General features: G+C 37.6%; 1 protein-coding gene across 1 annotated transcript in view; it reads left to right on the top strand.

The window, feature by feature from the left end:
* Positions 1-25,029, top strand: part of atm (ATM serine/threonine kinase) — a 155,958-nt gene extending 130,929 nt beyond the window's left edge. Inside the window, exons 50-62 of the mRNA XM_056474506.1 lie at positions 403-531; positions 617-757; positions 1,063-1,201; positions 8,816-8,898; positions 9,013-9,153; positions 13,767-13,883; positions 14,039-14,188; positions 14,538-14,703; positions 14,794-14,880; positions 14,962-15,076; positions 18,741-18,804; positions 20,867-21,012; positions 24,400-25,029. Of these exons, the coding sequence (XP_056330481.1) occupies positions 403-531; positions 617-757; positions 1,063-1,201; positions 8,816-8,898; positions 9,013-9,153; positions 13,767-13,883; positions 14,039-14,188; positions 14,538-14,703; positions 14,794-14,880; positions 14,962-15,076; positions 18,741-18,804; positions 20,867-21,012; positions 24,400-24,580 (1,659 nt within the window). The 3' untranslated portion in view covers positions 24,581-25,029. The remainder of the gene's footprint in view (positions 1-402; positions 532-616; positions 758-1,062; positions 1,202-8,815; positions 8,899-9,012; positions 9,154-13,766; positions 13,884-14,038; positions 14,189-14,537; positions 14,704-14,793; positions 14,881-14,961; positions 15,077-18,740; positions 18,805-20,866; positions 21,013-24,399) is intronic.

The following is a 25,029-nucleotide window of genomic DNA, read 5'->3' on the forward strand; positions in this document are numbered from 1 at the left end:
GACTTTCCAAGTTCCTTTCATACTGACAAAGATAATTGACAATCTTGTTTTTATGGTGCTAAGAAAACATGTGTAACTGAACCCGTCTTCCTACACTCTCAGAAATAAAGATACAAGAGCTGTCACTGGGGTGGTACCTTTTCAAAAGGTACATATTTGTACTTAAAGGGCATATATTGGTACCTTAAAGCAATATATTGGTACCTAAACATTTCAAGAGGTACGCTTTTGTACTTTTTAGGTACTATTATGTACCCTCAAGGTATTAATAAGGACCTTTAATCACAAATATGTACCTTTCGAAAATAGACCACCCCAGTGACAGCTCTTCTACCTTTATTTCTGAGAGTGTAGGGTCTAGAATTATGCCTTGTAATTTGTGAACGTGTGTGTTTATCTTAGAGTGGTGTAAAGAAAATCCCATCATACAAGTTCCTGCCGCTGATGTACCAATTAGCTGCTCGAATGGGCACTAAAGTGTCCAGCTCCATGACGTCACAGGATGTGGGCTTCCATCATGTGCTTAACGAGGTATCGTTCAGCTGCTGCATTGTTTTTATCCTGAATTTCAAATCAAGTGACATCAACTGACAATTCAAATCTGTTTCATCACCAGCTAATCTGTCAGTCATCCGTCGATCACCCCCACCACACTCTCTTCATCATCTTAGCACTGGTCAACGCCAACAAGGATGATAGCTTTTCTCGCAGCCGTTCATCTAAAAGCAGCGCAAGACAACCTTCACCTCTGGACTTGGTATAAAACACACCTCATTTATTTCAGTTGTGAAATAATTCGAAATGAACGCATTACTTCTTACAAAAATAACAACTGTGAGTTGAGTGAACCGTTACATCCTTACTTAAAACCTGTAAGCTTAAAACCTAAGAACTGTATTACTCACTCATAGCGCATACATTTATGGTGGTCAGAATTAAAAAAGGTCATTTCTGCACTGCTCTATTTAGTGGTAATGTTTAAATACTACAATGCTAAGAAATCTACATGTTATTATTGTATCTTTACTAATTAACATTACATGTGTTTGTGTTGATCTGTAGGAGCGGGCAGAAGTCGCTCGTAAGATCATTGATGTGGTTCGTAAAAAGAGACCCAAGATGGTCAAAGACATCGAGATACTTTGCAATGCCTACATCACTTTGGCATATATGGATGCCAGTCGCCATAAAACTGAAAAGAGTAAGTTCAAGCTTCAACCATCTGATTAGAAGTGATTCCTCTCATTTGATAGTCAATTTGCACTAGTAAATACAACTTGGTGTACTAATATTTTAAGAAATGAATGTGTTAATCAAATGGATATGCTTATTTGGTTTTCTGTTTATTGTAGAGAAGGGAGAAAAATATTTGGAATTAAATTTAACTGCTGCTGTATTTTTACACACTGTGTTTTCTTTAATATTTTGCATATCATTATTTAATATACTGTATGGCACGCAATTCTTGGACCCCACAAAATCAGTCTTAAGGTCACTTATATATTTATATATAAGCCATTAGACCAGGGGTGTCCAGACTTGGTTCTGGAGGGCTGGTTTCCTGCAAAGTTTAGTTCCAACCCCAATCAGACACACCTGGGGTAGCTAATCAAGCTCTTACTAGGCTTTCTAGAAACGTCCTTGCAGGTGTGTTGAGGCAAGTTGGAGCTAAAATCTGCAGGACACCGGCCCTCCAGGACCGAGTTTGGACACCCCTGCATTAGACTATTATGTAAAGCAGTGGTTCTCAAACTTTTAAGCCAGCGACCCCCAATGTAAGATCGTCAAGAACTCGCGACCCCCCACTACCAAAACATATCCAAACAATAAAAATAACTTATTTTAAGTTTTATAAACAGATTTATTGCATTTGAAATCAACACTAATCAAAACTAAAAAGCAAACAATATATATATATGCATGCGTGAGGAAAATATGTCTCAATGAAATCCCGTTATCACAAGAAAATACATTTTTATAGCATAATTGAGTGACCAAAAGATACACGGATCGCTCACCGGCCCTGCACACACTGCTTGACATGAATTTATTAATGAATCTGTTAACAATTCGTTAACTGTACTGTGTTCTCACAGATGGTGTCTGATATTGCACAGATGCTTTTGACATATACCTTATTATTTGTATACATCATTTTAATAGCAATACCGGTCTTTTCATGAGCTGCAATATTAGTTTAATCTTGGTCAGTGCAAGCCCTTTTGCGATGGTGTATGTGGTGTTAAATTTTACATATGGCTGACAGCGTCTGGCCATTAAATAAAGAATTAAACAGAACCTATCGTGCTTAAAATGTGTAGATGTGGCAACTGTTACCTGAAAGTTCCGTCCCACAGACTTTACAGGAACGCTTTAGTTATTTTCATAGCGCACTTAAAGCCAATGGAAGTCTTTTATCCACTCTTGGAAAAGTGTAGATGGTGGATTAACATTCACCACGTGATCAGTAATCAGATGTGCCATTATTTGTAGCTTTAGCTGGTTTCTAAAACTAAATCTGTTAGTGTTGTTTTCGTTCTCTCATCTTCAGCACGTTACATTTTCGCGGTTGTATCTCCTGTCATCTGAAGGCAGAAGGCGTTGACTGAATGATTCAGTCTAGCGCAGTGGGCCAATAAGAAGAGCGCGAAGGCGGGACAAGTGTTGCCGGCTTTGTTTACTGCAGCAAGCTGACATGACAACAGTTTTAAACTGTTCCTGAGCGCTGCGTTTTAAGTGCAAAGATGCATTCTGCCTGAATGTGTCCTAAATACTTTATGAATTCATCAGTGATATCTTTAAAAAATCTGTAAATATTAGCTTTCACTTGTAATACTGAAAAATATATATTCTAATCACTGAAAATTACACAATTTTTAAATCACTCTCGCGACCCCTTGAAATTATTCTGCGACCCCCGCAGGGGTCGCGACCCCCAGTTTGAGAACCACTGATGTAAAGATCATGTACTGTATGTAAATATACTACCATAAATATTTGAAAACTTAATTTTGTGATTCAGAGCTCATACAGTCATGAAAAACCTGGAAAAGTCATGGAATTTTTACATGGAATTTTCCAGGCATAGAAAAGTTTTGGAAAAACAAAAAAACCCACAAAAAAAGTTTTGGAAAAGTCATGGAAAACAGATATCTGTATACTTGAATACAGGTTATTTACTTTTGTTCTGTCCTTGGCCAGTGACATACTCTCACATTATTAGTGCGGTGTCAGCATTATCGAAATCAATTTTACATAGATATAAATATAAATTAAAACTAAATATAAGTTTATTTAGTTTATTTTAAGTATAAAATAAAACTAAATGGATTGCTGCGTGTTTTACGATATGCTGTAATAAATTTGAACATGCATTGTTTTTCTTTTACCACGCATATGTAGACATTTCATGTGTATAAGACATGTAGACAGTGTATGAACCCTGTTGATTCATACATTGTATACATCATATATGTATTTCTAAGAACTGTAAAGGCAATTTTTGCAATATTTTGAACCCTCCAATTTTCAAATAGTTGTGTGTCAGCCAAATCCTATCAAAAAAGCACATTTTAAGCTTATTTATTTAGCTTTTAGGTGATGTATAAATTTCCATTGAAAAAAAACACCGTATGACTGGGTTTGTGATAGTGTCACAATTATGACGTTTTTGATAACAGTAATGTGAATTATTTTTATTTTTTGTAGTTCGACACTCCTTGTCACGTTTATTTATGTAGAACCTTGTGCAGTGGATTTATTTGAGGCACACAGTATTCACAGTATTAAATTTTATTTTAATAGAACTTTATTTTGCAGTCCTATTTCATATGTGCAGACCGTAGTCATAGCAAAAACTAGCTTAATAACTAATAATAATAGTAGTAGTTAACTAATAATAGTTAGTTAACTATTAATAATAGTTAATAACTAGCCACTATTCCTTAACCTAGCCCTGAACCTAACCTTTATTTAAATAAAAGTGTAACATTACTTTTAATTGTAGAATTAAAGGGAAAAATATGTTCATTACATTATACAAAAATGGCTAGAACATTGTTATATATTTTGCGTACTTGTCTACTTTATTCCAAAGCTTTTGAGGAATGTTCAAATATAGATAAAATAAGCCATAATAACTAGTTTAACATGGACCGTGTCATTTGTGGCAATGCTAATGTTATTATACACTCTCAGTTTCCAGTTTTATAGAAATCAGGGAAACACCAAAGGTGCTTTAATATGTTGTGTGTTTTATTAGACTACACAGAGCAGCATTATAACACAACCAATCTATTGTAATATCTGATAAAAACAGCTGCTGGTTGTCCACCTGATCACGAGCAGAAGAACCGGAAATGGAGCACTGTGTGGCATAATAAAAGCTCCGCTGCTTTTGTGCCTTGTCATGCTCATTTCTCATCAGCAATTGCTGCTTCATACTACCATAATACGTTTTAAATTCTTAAACATTCATAAACATGATTTCCGCAAGAAGACAGAATGAAGACGAAATCTCCCACACGCAGGCTCCGTTTACACTAATACGTGCACATAGTTTACCTCTTTTTTTATGATTTAATATTAATATTATGGTTCTTCTGAGTGTGCCAGTTTAGGTTCAGTTTAAAACATAATTCTGATTTTTTTATTATAATGTGTTAAAAAGTGTCATGTTGGGGGCGTGTCCACAGTTCGCTGATTTATGGGTGTGTTGCTTCACATGTAGATTTGTTTCGGGTTCCCGTCAACGTAACAAGGGGGCGGGGCCATGAACTCACCCGCTCTGCGTTTGTAACAGAGTCTGACAGGCAGACTGCGAGAAAGAGCTGGAGTGAGAGGATCCGCATTCAGTCGTACATGTACGACTCTGACACAGACCAAGCAGAGAGTACAAAATCATTTGTGTCTTTGTACAGTTTTACAGCCAACTGTGTGCTAGTTTCAAGTGCTGAGCTTGTACACAGAAACTAATAACCACGCACACTGAATTAACTTTTACTGAGGCACCGGATGCGCCGCTCGAAGCCGCGACACGGCACACCAGACACTCTCTGTAGCGCGGCAGAGACATGAAGTGTCCAGAATCGTCGCGCCGCACATTTTTGAATTCTAAACATAGGTTTCTGCAGCGGTCTGCGGCGCGAAGCCGTCGACTTGAGTGTACCCTGATAGAAACCGATGTTTAGAATTCTAAAACACATGCTAGTTAAGATCACAGGGAGCTTCTGAGATCGCGAGAAATCCAAACGGCTGAAGTATAAGGTAGACTCAATGAGAAGTACACATGTTTGCAAACCTACCTAAAGATACAACCAATAATTCCGATTAGAGTGATAATGTGGAGAATATTGCTCTTGTGTTGAGCCCAATGAGCCTTGCATCTAAAAATAGAGCTAGCGTGTTCCTTTAGTGATATCGCTTCGACTCACGCTGAAAATGGCGGACGTGAATCAACAAACTTAGGAAATATTGACGCGCCTGTCAATCAATATTGGTGGGCGGGGGGACCGCTCTCCTACGTAAAGTTGCGGTCGGTTTGAAAACCGCTCCAATTGGTCCACCGTTTTTATTTTATCTATACACCATACATGCACATATGGCTGTCCAAACAGCTTGAAAAGTAGATTTTTTACCATAGGTGCCCTTTAAAACAGCGTTTTCGATTGAAAATGGTCCACGTTCACACTGCCGTTTCACCCAGCGTTTCTGAACAGCCTTCTGTCCACACTACAAAACGCACATCACATGACCGCACACACACTCTGGCATGCGCTGCAGCGTATGCGCACATCTGAGCTCCAGGCAGTCAGCAGGTGCTCTGTGGGCACCTCTCCAGATGAGAGCAGTGCATGTCGGACAGTACACCAAGGATCTTCTGCTGGATTTGATCTTACTATAGTTGTTAATTGTAATATTTAATATCTAATAGTCTTTTGAATCTATTACTTGTTCTCAGGTAATGTGTTTTGGCTGAGCGCAAAGATAAGTTAATATATTAATTTATGTAACCACGTACACTGATTCTACAAGTTTGACTGATTGCTTGCCTTTATTTCCTGTATTGTACAAACTTATTGTACGTTATACTTTTATAATGGCCATTATTGATTATTAAAACTGATATTCAGCAAAAGTGAGGCTATGTTTTGTATTTTTCAAAGAAAATGAGAGGAGGCAGTTGTGTTATAGTTATGTTATAGAGAGTTGTTATATATATGCATACAGTGAAGATGATGATCATATTAATATGTAGCTACACGGTGCCTCAACATTTTTAGTGTCTGTTAATATTAAATGAAAATAGGCAGTTCCTTATATCATGTTTTCAATGTATTGTAAAGATGTTAAGCCAGGGTGATGCAAATGATGGTATAAAGTATACTGTTTTTGCCCGATGAGTCCTCGGGAGTTTGTTTTCCATATCAAACTTTGTGCACTTAATATTGAGGGAAAAGCCCCAATCAGAGCTTCTGTTTTCAGATGTCTCCATTTCCCCCATTCACACTGACACAGAGCAACAGCGTTTTAAAATGAAAACGGCTTCTTCAGCGTTTTTCGAAAACTCCGGGGTAGTGTGGACGGAATGCGCAACTGAAGCAAAATGCATTTTAAAACTAAAACGTATTAGTGTAAACCGTGCCTCACTCTCAGCATCATCAAACTAATCCTTTTGATTGTGTGCCTTTAAATCAATTTGTGTCCTTTCACATTAGTTCCTTAAACAAGCTGCCCAAATAAACTCCACCTGCACATTGTGTTGAGGTGATTTTGTTAAAAATGACAGGACACCAATTTGTTCTTTGGCTTTTTTAAACTTTTACAAGATATTTGTGTATTGCTGAACATCCGGTGTGTATTAAACAATGTGTATGCATTTTGGATCTTTAAAGGCGCATAACTAACGCGCTCTGTGCTGCACTTTAGACCTGCTTTCAGTTGGTCAGTGACGCAGTCTATTTCAGTTCCTCAAAATAGCAACACTCCAACAAGGCGCCTTAACACACCTCTTTTTTAGACCAAACACCCATGAGTCCACGAAGTGGCTCAAATGCGTTTGCTGTTTAAACAATGGTCTGCAAAATGTGAAAATTAGGGTTACGCTCGTCTGAAAATAGCAACAAATCGTGCCTAACACGTCTTGCGCCTTATTGCACCAGGTTTATGATAGGGCCCCAGTCTTAAGACATGTCTCTATTTAAACAGGATTGCAAAATATACAGTCTGTTTATTTTCAATCATCACTATTTGGATGAAATAAAAAAATAAAACCAGTTATATGATGTATATTTGATGTATATTTATGAATATTTAATTAACAGTAATTATGGTGACTTGAGAAAGCCAACATACTGTTATACTGCATAAACTTCTTCTTCTTAGACTATTTTAAGAACACATCTCCTCCTAGACCATTCATACTACAACCACCAAACTAACTACAAACCTCCAAACTATACTGAATTAAGTTGCTATATCTTTTTCCAACTGATCCGACTTGCGGTTTTCCGAAAACTCCTGGAAAATTTGGAAAATCCCATTGACTTAACATTGGACCAAATTATCTGACCTCATAACTTTCCGCCAGACTGTCCTACAAATTTAAGGTTGGTCTCATTAAACTCAGACTACCAATCTGCCAATCACTGATGACCTTTCAATTTACTAGCCACACCATAGCAACCACTTACGGCAGCCTAGCAACTGACCCTTAGACTTTTATTATAAAAAACTGGAAACATATCAATCCATACTGGGAGCAAACATACAAATCATACTATCAACATACTAATTCATACCAAAAACATGCTAGCAACATACTAATTCATTCTAGAACCATGCTAATAACATGCTAATTTATCAACTGTCTAGCAACTACTCAAAACATCTTAGCAACACCCTAGCAACACCTTAGCATCCACCTAGCAACGCCTTAGCAACCACCTAGCAACGCCTTAGCAACCACTCAACAACGCCTTAGCAACCATTCAGAACACCCCAGGAACCACCTAGAAATACCTTAGCAATGACCTAGAACACCTTAGCAACCGCCTAGCAACACCTTAGCAATCGCCTAGCAACACCTTAGCAACCGCCTAGCAACACCTTAGCAACCGCCTAGCAATGCCTTAGCAACCTCTTAGTAACCACTTAGAACACCATGGCAACCACCTAGCAACACCTTAGCAACTGACTTGCAACCGCCTAATAACACCTTGGCAACCGCCTAGCAACACCTTCGTAACCACCTAGCAACATCTTAGCAACCACCTAGCAATGCCTTCGCAACCACTCAGAACACCCTAGCAACCACCTAGCAAAACCTTAGCAACGACCTAGAACACCTTAGCAACCGCCTAGCAACACCTTAGCAATCGCCTAGCAACCATCTAGCAATGCCTTTGCAACCACTTAGTAACCACTTAGAACACCCTGGCAACCACCTAGCAACACCTTAGCAACTGACTTGCAACCACCTAATAACACCTTGGCAACCGCCTAGCAACACCTTCGTAACCACCTAGCAACATCTTAGCGACCACCTAGCAATGTCTTAGTAACCGCCTAACAACCACTCAGAACACTAGCAACCGCCTAGCAGCACTTTAGCAACCACCTAGCAACGCCTTAAAAATCACTCAGAACACCCTAGCAACCATTCAGGACACCCTTAGAACCACTTAGCAACACCTTAGCAAGAGGTTTACTGTTTAGTATTTTCTTTTCCATGTGGGCTGTTAAAGCAAGTGGTACTGATTCTCAAAAATAATTAATGCTATGAATGTCATCAAATATGTTGGTCTGTTCTATGCAGAAGCCATACCTATTCCAGCTGAACAACCCATCATGCAAATCAAAGACCTTGAAGATGTGATCATTCCCACCATGGACATCAAGGTGACAAATGCCATTGAATTACAGTGTATTTTTTTCTAATCTGTCGTTTCTTTTCTTCTCAAGTCGTTCTTGGACTGTATGGTTGTCTAAGTTAGTTGTTGCCATTTCTTTCAGGTGGACCCATCAGGCAGATATGAAGACGTTGTGACTGTCAGGTCATTCAAACCTCACTTTCACCTGGCCGGGGGCGTTAACCTACCCAAAATAATTGACTGTGAGGGATCAGATGGCATAAGCAGAAGACAGCTAGTCAAGGTTTGGTTATTAAAGAACACAACATCTCTAGATTTTTTTATCTTCTTAAAGAAAATTGAAACAAAATCCAGCAGTAATGTAACTACATACAGTTGAAGTCAGAATTATTAGCCCCCCTGGGGACTTCCGGTATGATGGCGGAGTAAGAAGTCGCCCGTTTCTGCTCTGAATATTACTTTCAATCACTTTGATTAATCTGAGTTCTCTACACGCTTCTATAAGTGCATCTGATATTTTACACAAGATTAATAGGACATCGTGACAGCGCTTATAACCTAATATGCCGAGAGGTGATACAAAAAAGAACACTGAAATAACTGAGGAGGATAATGTGCAAGCGGCGGATATGGCGGCTTCGACACAGGGAGACGACATCCGCGAGCTTCTTGGGGGCATCAGATCAGAGGTCGCAGCGCTCAGAGTGGAGATTCTTTCCGAGCTAAAAACCCTCATTTCAGCTGTGAAAGCATCGCTGCAAACCTCAGGGGGAAAAATTGAAAGATGTCGAGGAATCATTAACCGGCATAGATGGCCGCGTCACTTCTTTGGAAACTGCATGCACTGCTTTGACCAAAGACAACGAACGAATGAAAATGAAACTCGACGATTTAGAAAATCGCTCAAGAAGGAACAACGTGAGAACAATTGGCATTCCTGCGCACACTGAGGGCGCGCGTCCAACCGCATTTATTGAAGAACTTCTACTCAAAGTATTCGGGAAGGAGAGTTTTCCCAAGCCCCCGGTGGTGGATAGAGCGCATCGCTCCCTGGCTCCCGTACCAAAGTCAAACCAACCCCCGAGACCCTTTATTTTTCGAATTCACCACTTCCAGACGAGGGAACTGATTCTTAGACTCGCGGGGGAAAAAGGGACAGCTTCTTTACAACGGCTTTCGGATTCACTTTTATCCAGACGTGAGCGCGGAGGTGGCTAAGAAGAGAGCAGCGTTCAACCCGATCAAAGCACAGCTGAGAGAAGCCGGTATAGAATTCGGTCTTCTCTTCCCTGCACGTTTACGAGTCACCCATAAAGGTCAGAATTATTAGCCCTTTGTATATTTTTGCACTCAGTTTCTGTTTAACGCAAAGAAGATTCTTTCAACACATTTCTAGATAAAATAGTTTTAATAGCTCATTTCTAATTGATTTCTTATCTTTGCCATGATGAGAGTAAATAATATTTGACTAGATATCTTTCAAGACGGCAAAATGGTGGCTCAGTGGTTAGCATTGTCGCCGCACAACAAGAAGGTCGCTGGTTCGAGTCCCGGCTGGGTCAGTTGGCATTTCTGTGTGGAGTTTGTAAGTTCTCCCCGTGCTGGCGTGGGTTTCCTCTGGTTTCCCTCACAAGTCCAAAGACATGCGGTACAGGGGAATTTAATAAACTAAATCGGCCGTAATGTATGTGTGTGAATGGTTGTTTCCCAAGACTGGGTTGCAGCTAGAAGGGCATCCGCTGAGTAAAACATATGCTGGATAAGTTGACGGTTCATTTCGCTGTGGCAACCCCTGATTAATAAAGGAACTAAGCCGAAGGAAAATTAATAAATGAATTTTTCAAGACACTAATATTCAGCTTAAAGTGACATTTAAAGGCTTAACTAGGTTAATTAGGTTAACTAGACAAGTTTGGGGAATTAAACAAGTCTGGTAATTAGGTGAGTTATTGTATAACAATGTTCGGTAGATAATCTAAAAAAATATTTCTTAAAGGGGGCTAATAATATTGACTTTTAAATGTTTTTTTTTTTTAAATCTAAAGTGCTTTAGCTGAAATAACACATAAGACTTTCTCCAGAAGAAAAAATATTATAGGAAATGCTGTGAAAATGTCCTTGCTCTGTTAAACATCATTTGGGAAATATTTGAAAAATAAATCACAGGAGGGCTAATTATTTAGACTTCAACTGTACACTGCTTTTTTTCAATGGCATAAATGTTACTTTTAGCTTTATCTTCGGGATATCCAAAATGTAGGTGACTTTTTAGTCTCTTTAATAATCAGGTTTTAGTTTGCTGCAAACCTTGGTGATTTCTGTGGACCTTGTTTGTTTTTTTGGTGAGTTTTGTTCTGTTCTGTTCTGGGGTCCGTTCTTCGTACCTCGCTTAAATGATCAAAGATGATTTGGCAGATCCTGGATCTGTTAATCTTGATAACTGATCTCTGGCTAATTTGATTCTTCAAACAAGATCAGATTAAAGAGTCTGGATAAACTGATCTGAGATCGCTGCGTGTGCGGTGAAGGACAGATCTATCAATCCTTTCCACCTTTGTTGTGAGCTGCAGGCTTTACACTTTCATGTGTCAAGAGTATTTAGCAGTTTATTTAGTTTTACAGTTAGAGCGGATTTTCTTTAGTAGTCATATATAGTAGCCAGTTTCTTAATCGGTGTAAAGAATAACTGGACGTTTAAATTAATTTTGCATCACAAAAGCATATTGATATTGGTAAGGGTGTCTGCAAGTTTTGTAAAGCATAAATCACTGTCAAATCAGCTGTCAAAACATGTTCATGACTGCATAAATGTATTATTCCTTAAAAAAAAAAAGTTGTATATTGTGCATGTCTGTTGTCATACACAAATTGTACTAAAGCGATTGTATGCGTTTATATCTAAAAAGTTCATATCAATACATTTTTTCTTTGAACCACCAGGTGGCAGTCTTTGTACTTTTATTTCGGAGTGCAGATTGCATAAGTTTTATTAATGTATATTTTTTACTGTTTATATATATATATATATATATATATATACATATATATATATATATATATATATATATATATATATATATATATATATATATATATAGATATAGATATATATATATATAGATATATATATATATATATATATATATATCTATATATATATATATATATATATATATATATATATATATATATATATATATAGATAGATAGTAAAAAAATATATTTACTATTTTCCCAAAATATCAGCATTTGGTACATACTTTCAGTATTATCTTTGCTTGAAATGACCCGATCTAATCCTGTCTATATGAAATAAGCCTGCCCCTGAGCAGGTTTGAGCTACCAGAACTGTTGCTATTACAACAACTCTCGGATGATTTTTGAAAAACGTTCCTGCATCGTGTCAGATTGTCAATATCCAAATCCAGCTAACTGAGTAATCCACCTACGAAGAACAGACCCCTGTTCTGTTTTTTTTTTTTGGGTGGGGGGGTTGTTTGGTTTTGATTGTTTTTTTTGTTTGGTTTGGTGAGTTTTTTTTTTTTTTTTTTTTTTTTTCGGTTTTGTTTTGGGGATTGTTTGATCTTCATTGTTTTTGTTTGGTCTAGTGAGCTTTGTTTTGTTTTGTTCTGTTCTGTTTTGTTTTGGGAGGTGTTTGGTTTTCAATGAGTTCTGTTTTGAATGAGTTTTATTCTGTCCTGTTTAGTTTTTTAAGGGGGGGATGTTTGGTTTTGTTTTGTTTTGTTTTCTATTGTTTGGGGGATGTTTGGTATTCATTTTTTTTTTTTGGTTTGGCAAGTTGTGTGTTGTTCGAGTTTTGTTCTGTTTTTTGTGAGTTGGGTGTTTGGTTTTGATTGTTTTTTGTTTGGTTTGATGAGTTTTGTTTTGTTTGAGTTTTGTTCTGTTTTGTTTTGGGAGGTGTTTGGTTTTCACAGTTTTTTGTTTGTTTGAGTTCTGTTTTGAATGAGTTATTATTCTGTTCTGTTTAGTTTTTTAGGTGGATGTTTGGTTTTGTTTTGTTTTCTTTTGTTTGGGGATGTTTGGTCTTCATTGTTTTGTTTGGTTTGGCAAGTTGTGTGTTGTTTGAGTTTTGTTTTGTTTTTTTTATGAGGTGGATGTTTGGTTTTGATTGTTTTTTGTTTGGTTTGATGAGTTTTGTTTTGTTTGAGTTTTGTTCTTTTCTGTTTTGTTTTGCAGACTTGTTAGTTTTATTGTTTTTGTTTGGTTTGATGAGTTTTGTTTTGTTTGAGTTTTGTTCTTTTCTGTTTTGTTTTGCAGACTTGTTAGTTTTATTGTTTTTGTTTGGTGAGTTTTGTTTGAGTTTTGTTTTGTTTTTTTATGAGGTGGATGTTTGGTTTTGATAGTTTTTTTTGTTTGGTTTGAAGAGTTTTGTTTTGTTTGAGTTTTGTTCTTTTCTGTTTTGTTTTGCAGACTTGTTTAGTTTCATTGTTTTTGTTTGGTTTGGTGAGTTTTGTTTTGTTTGAGTTTTGTTCTTTTCTGTTTTGTTTTGCAAACTTGTTTAGTTTTATTGTTTTTGTTTGGTGAGTTTTGTTTGAGTTTTGTTTTGTTCTCTTTTAGGAGATTGTTTGGTCTTGATGTTTTTTGTTTAGTTTGGTTTGTCATTTTATTTGTTTGAGTTTTGTTCTGTTTTGTTTTAAGGGGATGTTTGGTCTTGATTGTTTTTTGTTTGGTTTGGCGAGTTTTGTTTTGTTTGAGTTTTGTTCAGTTCTGTATTATTTTAGTTTTGCTTGTTTTTTGTTTTGTTTCTTATATTGTCTAAATGTGCAAAAAGTGCTGGCGCAAGTTTTAGTAATTGATTTGTTGGAAATGTGCATATGTTTGTCGCTCAGTTTTATTCATTTGAACTGAAATGAGTATGTTTTGCATCTGACACAGGGTCAGGATGATCTGAGGCAGGATGCAGTGATGCAGCAGGTCTTCCATATGTGCTCCACTCTTCTGCAGCGCAATGCAGAAACTCGCAAGAGGAAACTCAACATCCGCCGTTACAAAGTATATTGAATATTGTATTTGATGGTTTCCCTCTGGAACTTACTAATTTCTTTTCAGATGTTATTACAGTGTGTAGTCAAATATACAGGATAATAGTTTTTACAGTGAAACTCTTCTTAAATTAATTGTTTTATATCACTGGGTGCTTGTACCAGGTGGTGCCGTTTTCCCAGCGCAGTGGTGTTTTGGAGTGGTGTTCTGGTACTGTGCCCATCGGAGAGTTTCTGGTGGACCCACAGAAGGGGGCGCACAAACGCTTCCGCCCACAAGACTGGTCTAACATGCTATGCCGCAAGAAAATGATGGTAAGAAATACCTTAAAAATATCTAGTAAAAATTATGCACTGTCATCATGGCAAAGATAAAAGAAATCAGTTATTAGAAATGAGTTAATAAAACTATTTTGTTTAGAAATGTGTTGACTTAACTTTTTTCATTAAACATAAATTGGGGGGAAATATATACAGGGGGGCTAATGATTCTATTTATATGTGTGTATATATATATATATATATATATATATATATATATATATATATATATATATATATATATATATATATATATATATATATATATACACACACACACACACAAACACACTCAGGAAAATTAAATCTGATTATGCATTATGTTGTCGTTTTATTGATATAGGAGGCTCAAAGAATGGAATTTAATGACAAACTGCAGGCTTTCACAGAGGTGTGCCAGAACTTTCGACCAGTATTCCGATACTTCTGCATGGAACGCTTTTTAGATCCTGCTATCTGGCTGGAGAGACGGCTAGCTTACACTCGTAGCGTGGCCACCTCCTCTATTGGTACACATGCACACTATCATAAACCAAGCTGAGCATAAACTGATTTAACTATAAAATCCCTTCACTTTTGTAATTAATTGCCTCTTACAGTTGGTTACATTGTTGGCCTGGGCGATCGACACATTCAGAATATTCTCATTGATGAACAGACCTCAGAACTGGTCCACATTGACCTCGGTATGTATGTATGCACAGAAATCCAGTGCTTCAGAAGATCTCCTGTTTTATTTTTCACCTTTGTTCTCTCTCCACACACAGGTGTTGCGTTTGAGCAGGGAAAAATCTTACCCACTCCTGAAACGGTTCCATTTAGATTGTCTCGAGACATTGTGGATGGCATGGGCATCACAGGGGTGGAGGGTGTCTTCAGGAGGTCAGTGTGGAGGACGTGATTATCTTTCTTTAAAAGAATGATGCATTTCTAGACCGCTTTCAGTGAAAGTTTGTGTTTAGCTTTACACATAAGCAAGTGTTGCCTCATGTGCTCAATTTCAAAAAGAACTGCAAGAGTAATTTCTTTATTGAGGATCATCCACATTGCTTGCACTGCACAAGTTAGTGGCAACATCTAGTGGCATTGTGTGAGATATACTGCAGTTTTTTGGTACTTATTATCCTTATTTATATCATTTTATTTAATATCTATTTAACATCTATTAACGTGTTCAAGTTTCAAATTGTGTGGTCAAATATAAATTATTTATATTAACATATTTTAAATATAAGTCAGGGTTCAACGCTAAGGATTTTTTTATTGGGCCAGTGGTTCAGATTTTCACTTGCCCTGCCAAACTTTTCTCTGGCCCCACCAAAAAAAGAAGTTATAGCCACATATTTTAAATAATGTGTCAAAAGCCGAACATAATTGTAATACAAACAATAAAAAAAAAATACTAAATAGTAACTAAATTTGATGGTATGTATATATATATATATATATATATATATATATATATATATATATATATATATATATATATATATATATATATATATATATATATATATATATATATATATATATATATATATATATATGGGCAATATCACACGCGTAGCAGTGCTGTATATTGGCACTGGTAAGAGGCATGCGTTGTGTCCCACCAGTGACGATATACATCCACATCGCACTGCTACTCGTGTGATATTGCGTTTATACAACAGCTCGACGGTATAATCGAGTATATAAAAAGAAAATCAAACACGGAGAGTCTCGAAATCCTTTTGTTAGAGGAACTACTTTCTTCCGCCATTCATTCACATCTGCAGCTGATGTCAGAACACTAGGAACCGTTGCTGCTACTTCACCAATGTCACTTTAGAGCTAGCGTTTGAATGATTCTGTAGCGTAATGTCTAAAGTGATGACGAAACAGGTGATTTTGCTGCCGTTTTAGGATTATAAGACTGAACGGCATGAAATGCCATCAGTCTACAGAGATTTCCCAGAATTTCTCTGATGCAGTCAGGAGATCACAATAATTAACCCCGAAAAAGCCAAAGCAACGCAATCACTACCAGATTACTGTTGTGTTTGTGATTAGGAAAAACACTAAACACATGCAGGCATTTCTTCTTTCTTTCTGTTTACTGAACTAGTCTGCAGTAGCTAAAACAGGAGACTCATTAGAAACAGAGGCCATCTCCAGTATTAAGACTTTAAGATGAGTCCCATCTCACACTCAACACACTTACAATTACTATGGTATAAATACAGCACTACATTATGCAAAAGAGAGAGATCGACTTAGAAAGTCACTTACCAATTTCATAATGATTTGAACAGCTGTAGTTTAAAATGTATTTTTCCACTTCGAATGGTTTATTATGCGGTCTCTGTCACCATCTTGTGGATGAACAACATCAACCGTCTTTGCTCTGCTCAAAGACAGGCTAAAGGCCGCCAACGCGCTGTATCTCAGAAAGGATAAATATTTAAATATAGGCACTATCCTTATAAATAAACTGCATAGTTGCAATCTAAACACCTACATTCTCAACAAAAAAAGCCTCAAAAGTACATTATGTTGTCCAACAGTCCAATATTTGTCAAACTGTAGCAGTGTCCTCTGTTAGTTGCTGTATGTGGGCAGAGTAACATGGGTGAAGAGGCGGTACGAGTGCTGTTACTGGCAGAATATCGCACGGCTATCAGCCAGCTAGATTCAAGAACCAGACAGAACTGTTGTATATATATATGTATGTATGTATGTATGTATGTATATGTATATATATATATATATATATATATATATATATATATATATATATATATATATATATATATATATATATATATATATATATGTGTGCACTTTAATTTTGACACCCACAGACATCGTCACCAAATATAAATCAGAGAATTAAGAATAACTCCAGCCTCATTTCATTTGTCAAGTTTTGTAAAAAATCCATCTATTAAATTAATTTATTAAAAATAGCATTGACTAGAATTATGCATTATAGGATTTAATTATAGAGAGAAATAACAGATGAAGCGAGACTGCAGTCAGATCATGAAGCAGATCAATGTTGATCTTTCTTTCAAGCTGTCAGTGCAGAAATGTACAAAACAGTATGCCTAACACAAAATATTATAAGATTAAAGTATGGAAAAATTATCAGGTGGTAATTTCAGTCAATTTTCCTATCAAATGAACCGCACTCAGTAATATTTCAGCATGCTTTCATTTTCATATTTGACAAAAAATTGCCGGTAGAAATGGCAATCCACCCTGCTCATATTTCTCTCTTCATATAGTTGTATATATGGCTATTACACAATCATAATACACTGTGATATAGCCTGGTTCGTTAGATCGTTGGATTGCTTTCTCACTACAATCGATCCGCTTCAGAATTTGATTCAATCGAGCCAAGACCACCTTATTCAGGCGATCTTGGGCCGATTGATTTGGCACGGATCCGAGCGTGATTGCGGAATTATATGCCAAACGAACTGCACTAACTGGTCAAATAAGACAGGTTCCAAAACAAACGTCTAGGTGTGAAAGCACCCTAAGATTGTATTTGCATACAATTGACAAACAGTTGCAGTCAAATTAATCTTTAGTGACGAGGCAGCACTGGCCCGATCAGGCCAGTAACCATCCTGACTACTGAACGCTGGCCCCGGGTCATCGGACAGTCCTTATTGTCGAGCCCTGTATGTCTGTGTGCGTGTGAACTATTTGACAGCACTGCTTTAAACGTATATAAACATACAATGGGCCTTATCAGAAGGCAAAAGTTATTTCCACACTCCAATCACTTCCAAATGAGTTAATTAGAGGTAGTAAAATAAGTTTAAATTAAGTTCCCTTCTTTCCCTTCAAATTTATTTGGTTGATTCTAAAAAAGGTCTTTAAATAGTCTTAAATTTACTTATGAAACCTGCAGAAATCCTGAATATTATAATAGGTAATAGTATGAATTTTATTTTTAACTATTATAAAAACGTTTAGATCCAAGATATTTTCAAACTTAAGTTATACCTACATATTAATAATCATATATTTACCTATATTAGATGCGTCAGTACACTGCTTCAATCTTTCTCTTTCACACTCGTTGTGCACCTTTTTTACCAACCAAATTTGTCGACACTATTATAACGACACAGATCACTCTGCTTATTCATGCAAGAGACCTGCGGAAAAAGTGATTGACAGGTGGTAATTTGTGTGTATCTCATCTTTATTTATTGTTTGATTATGGGTAAACCAAAGACCATGCGGGTCAGGTAGTTAAAACGGTAGACTACTAATAATTAATTCATTATGAATTAATTAATTATTCATAAATAATTAATACACCGCCCCCTACGGCGACGATGCCATCGTCTATTACAATGTTTCACATTAGACATCGTATGATGCCAAAATGGTCGACATCGCCCAACCCTACTAGCTTCACATGCATTAACGCCACTAAAAAGGTTTAAATTGACTTTGAAAACATCAAAATGACATGTTTTGTGACATTTTAAATATATATGTGGGGTTAAATTATTATTATTGATTTTGTTTTATCATCTAGATGTTGTGAGAAAACAATGGAAGTTATGAGGAGTTCTCAGGAAGCCCTTTTGACCATTGTGGAGGTAAACGGATCATTTCAGTAGGTCTCGTAACTACAGGTAGGATGGTTCACAAAGTTGTTGGTTCGGTTTGTATGACTGTTCTGTTGTCATAGTTTTTTGATTTAATTCAGTTAATCCCCTACTGTAACACATACATACATCAGCATAAAATACATAGCTTTATAATTGACCATTTACAGCATTATTATTCTCAGGGGCATGTATTCTAATTTAGGTCTTAAGTGTTTAATTAAGACTTTTGTTATTGATTAATGGCAATGACAACAATGTGTTAATTTTGGCTGCTGTCATTAAAAAATGCACCCACAAATGTGTACTTTCACTTTAGACTTTACACTTTAGACTTAGCCGACTGTTAAATATACATATACTGATGTTATGTTACATATATGAACATGTTGAATTAAAAAAAAAACTTTTATAAGCTGAGAGAGAAACAAGCACGCGTATTGAGCTTCTGCTTTGTCTTGTGCTGGAATCTTTAAACTGCTGTAACCTGAAGCGTTCAAGTTTACAGCATTAAAGGGATAGTTTACTCAAAAAGTGTAGATAATTTACTTAACCCTTACTTGTTTCAAGCCTTCATGAGTTTCTTAGTTCTGTTGAACACAAAAGAAGATATTTTTGAAGACAATTGGAAACCATTGACCTCCATAGTATTACTATGGAAGTCAATATTTAGAGGTATTTGACATTCTTTAAAGTATCTTCTTGTTGCGGTCAACTAAAGAAAGAAAATCAATAGGTTTAGAACCGATTGAGAGTGAAGAAATCCGGGGTCACCAAACTTGTTCCTGGAGGGCCGGTGTCCTGCAGATTTTAGCTCCAACCCTAATCAAACACACCTGAACAAGCTAATCAAGGTCTTACTAGGTATCCTTGAAACACCCAGACAGGTGTGTTGAGGCAAGTTGGAGCTAAACCCTGCAGGGACACCGGCCCTCCTGGACCGAGATTGGTGACCCATGCTGTAAACACTGGAGAAATTAACAAAGTTAGACCATGATGGGACAAAACAGTAGGCCATAATCATAGTAACACATCAACAAACTGGTATCCATACTGTGGAATCCCATATTCTAGTCAGAAACTAAAACAATTGCATCTCTGCCAAATGAATTAAAAAACACACAAACAAAAATGTGTGAATCAAACAAAACATGGGGTGATGCGGTGGCGCAGTGGGTAGCACGTTCGCCTCACAGCAAGACGGTCGCTGGTTTGAGTCTCGGCAGAGTCAGTTGGCATTTTTGTGTGGAGTTTGCATGTTCTCCCCGTGTTCGCGTGGGTTTCCTCCAGGTGCTCCGGTTTCCCTCACAAGTCCAAAGATGTGGTACAGGTTAATTGGGTAAGCTAAAATTGGCCGTAGTGTATGTGCGTAAATGAGTGTGTATGGATGTTTCCCAGTGATGGGTTGCGGCTGGAAGGGCATCCGCTGTGTAAAACATATGCTGGATAATTTGGCGGTTCATACCGCTGTGGTGACCCTGGGTTAAAATAGGGACTAAGCTGAAAAGAAAATGAATGAATGAAACAATACATACATGTTCTAAACTGTGACAAGAGAACCAAATGGTCCTTTGTTTGTTTGTTTTTTTGTTTTTTGTCATGAACCATCCCACCCTACTGAAAAAACCAACCTAAACCAGCCTTGGCTGGTCGGCTGGTTTTAGCTGGTCAACCAGGCTGGTTTTAGAGGGATTTTGGCCTCTTCCAGGCTGGTTTCCAGCCATTTCCAGCCTGGTCTTAGCTGGTCGGGCTGGAAAATGACCAGCTAAAACCAGCTTGACCAGCCTAGACAGGCTGGGAGCCCACCCAAAACCAGCTATGTCCAGCTTAAACCAGGCTGGTCAAGCTGGTTTTAGCTGGTCATTTTCCAGCCCGACCAGCTAAGACCAGGCTGGAAATGGCTGGAAACCAGCCTGGAAGAGGCCAAAACCCCTCTAAAACTAGGCTGGTCAACCAGGTAAAACCAGCCAATCAGCAGTTTTTTTCAGTAGGGATTCCTACTCATAACTGGTTTTATTTGCCAGTAAATGAAAGTTGTTGTTTGTGTGTGCAGGTGTTGCTGTATGACCCTCTGTTTGACTGGACCATGAACCCTCTGAAGGCCTTCTACCTGCAGCAGCATGACGAGCAGGCTGAGCTCAATGCCACCCTTAACCCTACGCCGGGTGGAGATGAGATTGAAACCCACCGCAAGGCCAGGTAATACATTCGTTTATTAAACAGGCCAAAGGATAGGGATGAACACACAGGACACGTTCTTGTCTTACGATCCCTGTGTTCCATTTCATTCTTTTGGATGTGCTAGATTTCACACCCTACACATCCTGCTGTTTTTCGTTACAATTGACCCTTTGCTAAGCCCCGCCCTCCTTAGTTATTGTTGCTGTCAAGCTTTCGTGCCTGGCACGTCTATTACAATGTGTATGCGCCGGTGTCAAGACATTCCCAGGGATTTAATTAGTCATTTTTGGCGAACAGGTGAGATGTCTGAGAAAGCCAGACAAAAAAGGACTGCAGTATACATTACAGGGGTATATTCATGACATAATAGGCAACTGATTAGAGATTAATTAAATCAAAATTGAAGCTAGGTTAGCCTAGCCGCCTCATACGCTGACCATTCAAGAGCTTAGTTCATGCACAGCAAGAGAGGTGACATTTAAAAATAATCTAATAATAACTAATTAAACCGTGATTTCTCTATTTTAGCCAAAAAAGCCTGATAGACTAATGTTGTGCAATGAAATATAGCGTTACTAACTGACAAGGAAGCACGCATGGACAGTGCTTCTACATAGTTCATTCATAGAAAGAACAGCCAGAAAGGGGAAATTGATTTATTTGTGCCAAATATTAGCATCATTGACCCATAACAATGTACAGTAAGTTACCTATAACCAGGGCCAGACGGAATCTGCGGACGTTTTTTGCTATTTCTGCTGAGAATTTTGGTAAAAATCTGCAGATTTCTGCTGAATTCTTTTGGGAGTATCATAACCAAAACCTTAATATGTGAAATAAAAAGTAATATCTTTTTAACTTTTATTTAATGTTTAAAATGCAAATCCAATTAGATTCACTTTATTTGGTAAACAAAGCAAGTCTCTCATAAAATATATCTACTAAAAGACAGAAAATATTACTGTACAAACTGCATTGTACATAAATCAGATGAACATTTTCATATTAGTCAATAATATTACTGTAATTAATTAAATAACTGAATAAATATAGATTTACACATATTTACTACATTTAATAAACAGAATTAATGATGGGCTAAAAATCTGCACGCAGATTCCGTGTGGGCCTACTCATAAGTTTCGTTTCTAAACTTTCGCATCAAATAAAATCGCCTTTTTTTTTTCAGGTTGCCCGAGCTAGTCCGCAAGTGCACTCGAAAGGAAAGCCATCACGACACAACCTCATTTATAACCGTTCTACACATTATCATCAGCTGCGTCCCAAATCGCATACTTATGCACAATTCTACGCCATTTTGTAGTATAAATAGTGCGTTCACACTGAAAACTCTAAAAATAATTAGTGTACTTTAATCACCTGGATGATGCACTCATTCAGCCGGTTTAAATGAAGTGTAATGACAGACACTTCATGCACTCAACGACCGCAGGTTTGCTCACGTAGCAGAAGGGGCGGAGCTATCGGGCGCACATGTTGGATAAATTTATTTATTTGGATGGGGAAAGCAAAATTCTCCTACGAGAGGGATTATAGCGCCTCCCGATGGTAAATGCAGTTATGCTCATAGCAGGTATTATTTGATAGTTTGGTCATTTATCTCACTGATTTGGCGACCATCAAACGTCATCAGGGAAACGGTTTGAATTTCCGCTTAGAAAGAAAACATTAGTGTTCCATTTTGGACGATACTACATTCATATACTATGCTGTTGAGTGTAAGTGCATAAGTACAAAGTGCATGAGTTCATAGTGTGCCGTTTGAGACGCAGCTATCCTCTGGATAATGATCGTCTGATCGCGCTGCTCTTCTGAAGTAATCCACAACCTGTATTTGATGGCGAATCTCCTCCAGAAATGACAGCGGCTCTTTGTTTACAAGTTTGTTGCCGTTTGAGTAGTTGCTGTGGTGTGATGTGCGTTTGACAGGACCTCACATTCGTTTCATACAGATTACAAAACCAGAAAACTTTTCTTTCCAAGTATATAGGGTTTATTTAAAAGTACAGATTTCATAGTGATGTGACGTTGTGCGTCGAGGCTTCGAAGCATGTATCAAAAAAAACGATACATACGATACATTTCGCAGTGAAGCAGTGTGCCGGAGCTTGATTTGTTTTGCCATCATCACGTGATCAGTGACGTCCAAAGCTTCATTTTCGCCTATACCCACGTGACTGCTTCGAATTTTGATTTAAAAGTTTAAACACCCTCGTGTGTTAGTAAAGTGAATAGCGAGAGATTAGGCGTCGATTACATACCACACACCAGTAATTAAACTAAAATACAGTAGTAATTTATTGTAAAAAGCTTTTGAACCATACTAAAGTGTATTAGCGTATTTTTTACAACTATCTTTAAAGAAGACCACTGCCTATTGTAGTATAGTGTTTAACGGTGGCCAGCTAGCGAGTGCGACCCGAAAGCTTCATTCCCGTAGCCTCCTCCTTAGAGCCTTCGCCTCCCATGCAGAAATCGACAGTTCAAACCCTGCTTGAAACAAGTTGGTGGGTGAAAAACTAGTTGGAATACGATAAAAGTTCTTTTGAATACCTTGGATATTACTTCAGTCATCGGTGGTGTAATGTAACACACCTTATGTGTAAAAACTACAGTACTTGAGTAATTTGTTTATATTTCCGTTGTTGTATTATTACATGAATGAGTTGGTCAGTTGTAAACATTTGACAATTTTGCAACACAGTGCTTTCCCACACTTTAACCAGCAGAGGTCCTCATCGAGCTCTGATTTAGAAAGCTTCGAGTGACGAACCTTTTTCCGATACAATGGAGTCGAGCGCTTCACTGCTTCAGAAAGCTTCATTTCACCATCACTAAGATTTCAAGCTCTATGTGGATATATCTTATGTCTGTGAAGCAAGTATTCACTGAGATTCCAGTGTGTTTGTTGACCACAAAATCCATCATAAAAGCAGACGTCTGGTCCGAGCTTCTCCCCCCGGAGAAACGTCAATCTATAGTGATGATTCGATGATTGACTCCTGTATTAGTAGGCGGGGCTTCTCATTCGCCATATTGACCGTCACACTTTTTCCCATTTAAATCAATTCGAGTGACATGTCTTGTGTATTCTAGAGTCTTTGACTTTAGCCACTGTTTAACACTCTTCCAAGTGCTACATCTGATGTTGTAGTTCTAGTATTTTGCCAGTTTGTGGCAGTATTGAGTTGGTAAGACATATGGATAGAGAAAAGTACACAATACAAATACACTAGTTTAAAAAATGACTTCAAATGAAACTACCGAAGTATTAAGCTTATATCGTTTACAAGACCATGCATCTAACACAGTCAAGTGTATGTCGTGCTTTTGACAATACATCAGCAAAGAAATAACGTGTCGATGTGCTGTGTGTTCATCCAGTGACAGTCAGAGCTTCAATAAAGTGGCAGAGCGTGTGCTGCTCAGACTGCAGGAGAAGCTGAAGGGGGTTGAGGGCGGGACTGTGCTCAGCGTCGGCGGACAGGTAAACCTCCTCATTCAGCAGGCAATGGACCCCAAAAACCTCAGCCGCCTCTTCCCTGGCTGGCAGGCCTGGGTCTGAAACAGCACTTGATTGAAGATTCTCAGACCAAAGAAAACCTGCTGCATCGTGGCTATTATCCCTCACGTGCTGTATAACTTGAAATGGTTATCACCTCTGAATGTCCACTCTTATTTTTGCACTCCTAAGCTGTATATAATTCAATAAAATAAAGTTATTTAGTACTTAGCAATGGATATCTGTAATACTGTTTTTGCAATATTTAGTTTAATAAAAACTAATGAAAAGTAGAATAAGGTAAAACCTTCATTCCAAAATGCCACAAGATCAGAACTGTGTGTTTTTAATAGCAGGTAATACAAATACATGAAATACTGAAAGAGTGGAGTTGATGTAAAAGCTCATCCCATGTACTGATGATTGATATTTACATGCCTGTAATGTGTCAGTTATGTACAGTACAGACAGCACTCATCACAGCATGCACAATAAATCACAGTAAAACGGTT

The sequence above is a fragment of the Danio aesculapii genome, chromosome 15, assembly GCF_903798145.1.
Source record: "Danio aesculapii chromosome 15, fDanAes4.1, whole genome shotgun sequence".
Lineage (NCBI taxonomy): Eukaryota > Metazoa > Chordata > Actinopteri > Cypriniformes > Danionidae > Danio > Danio aesculapii.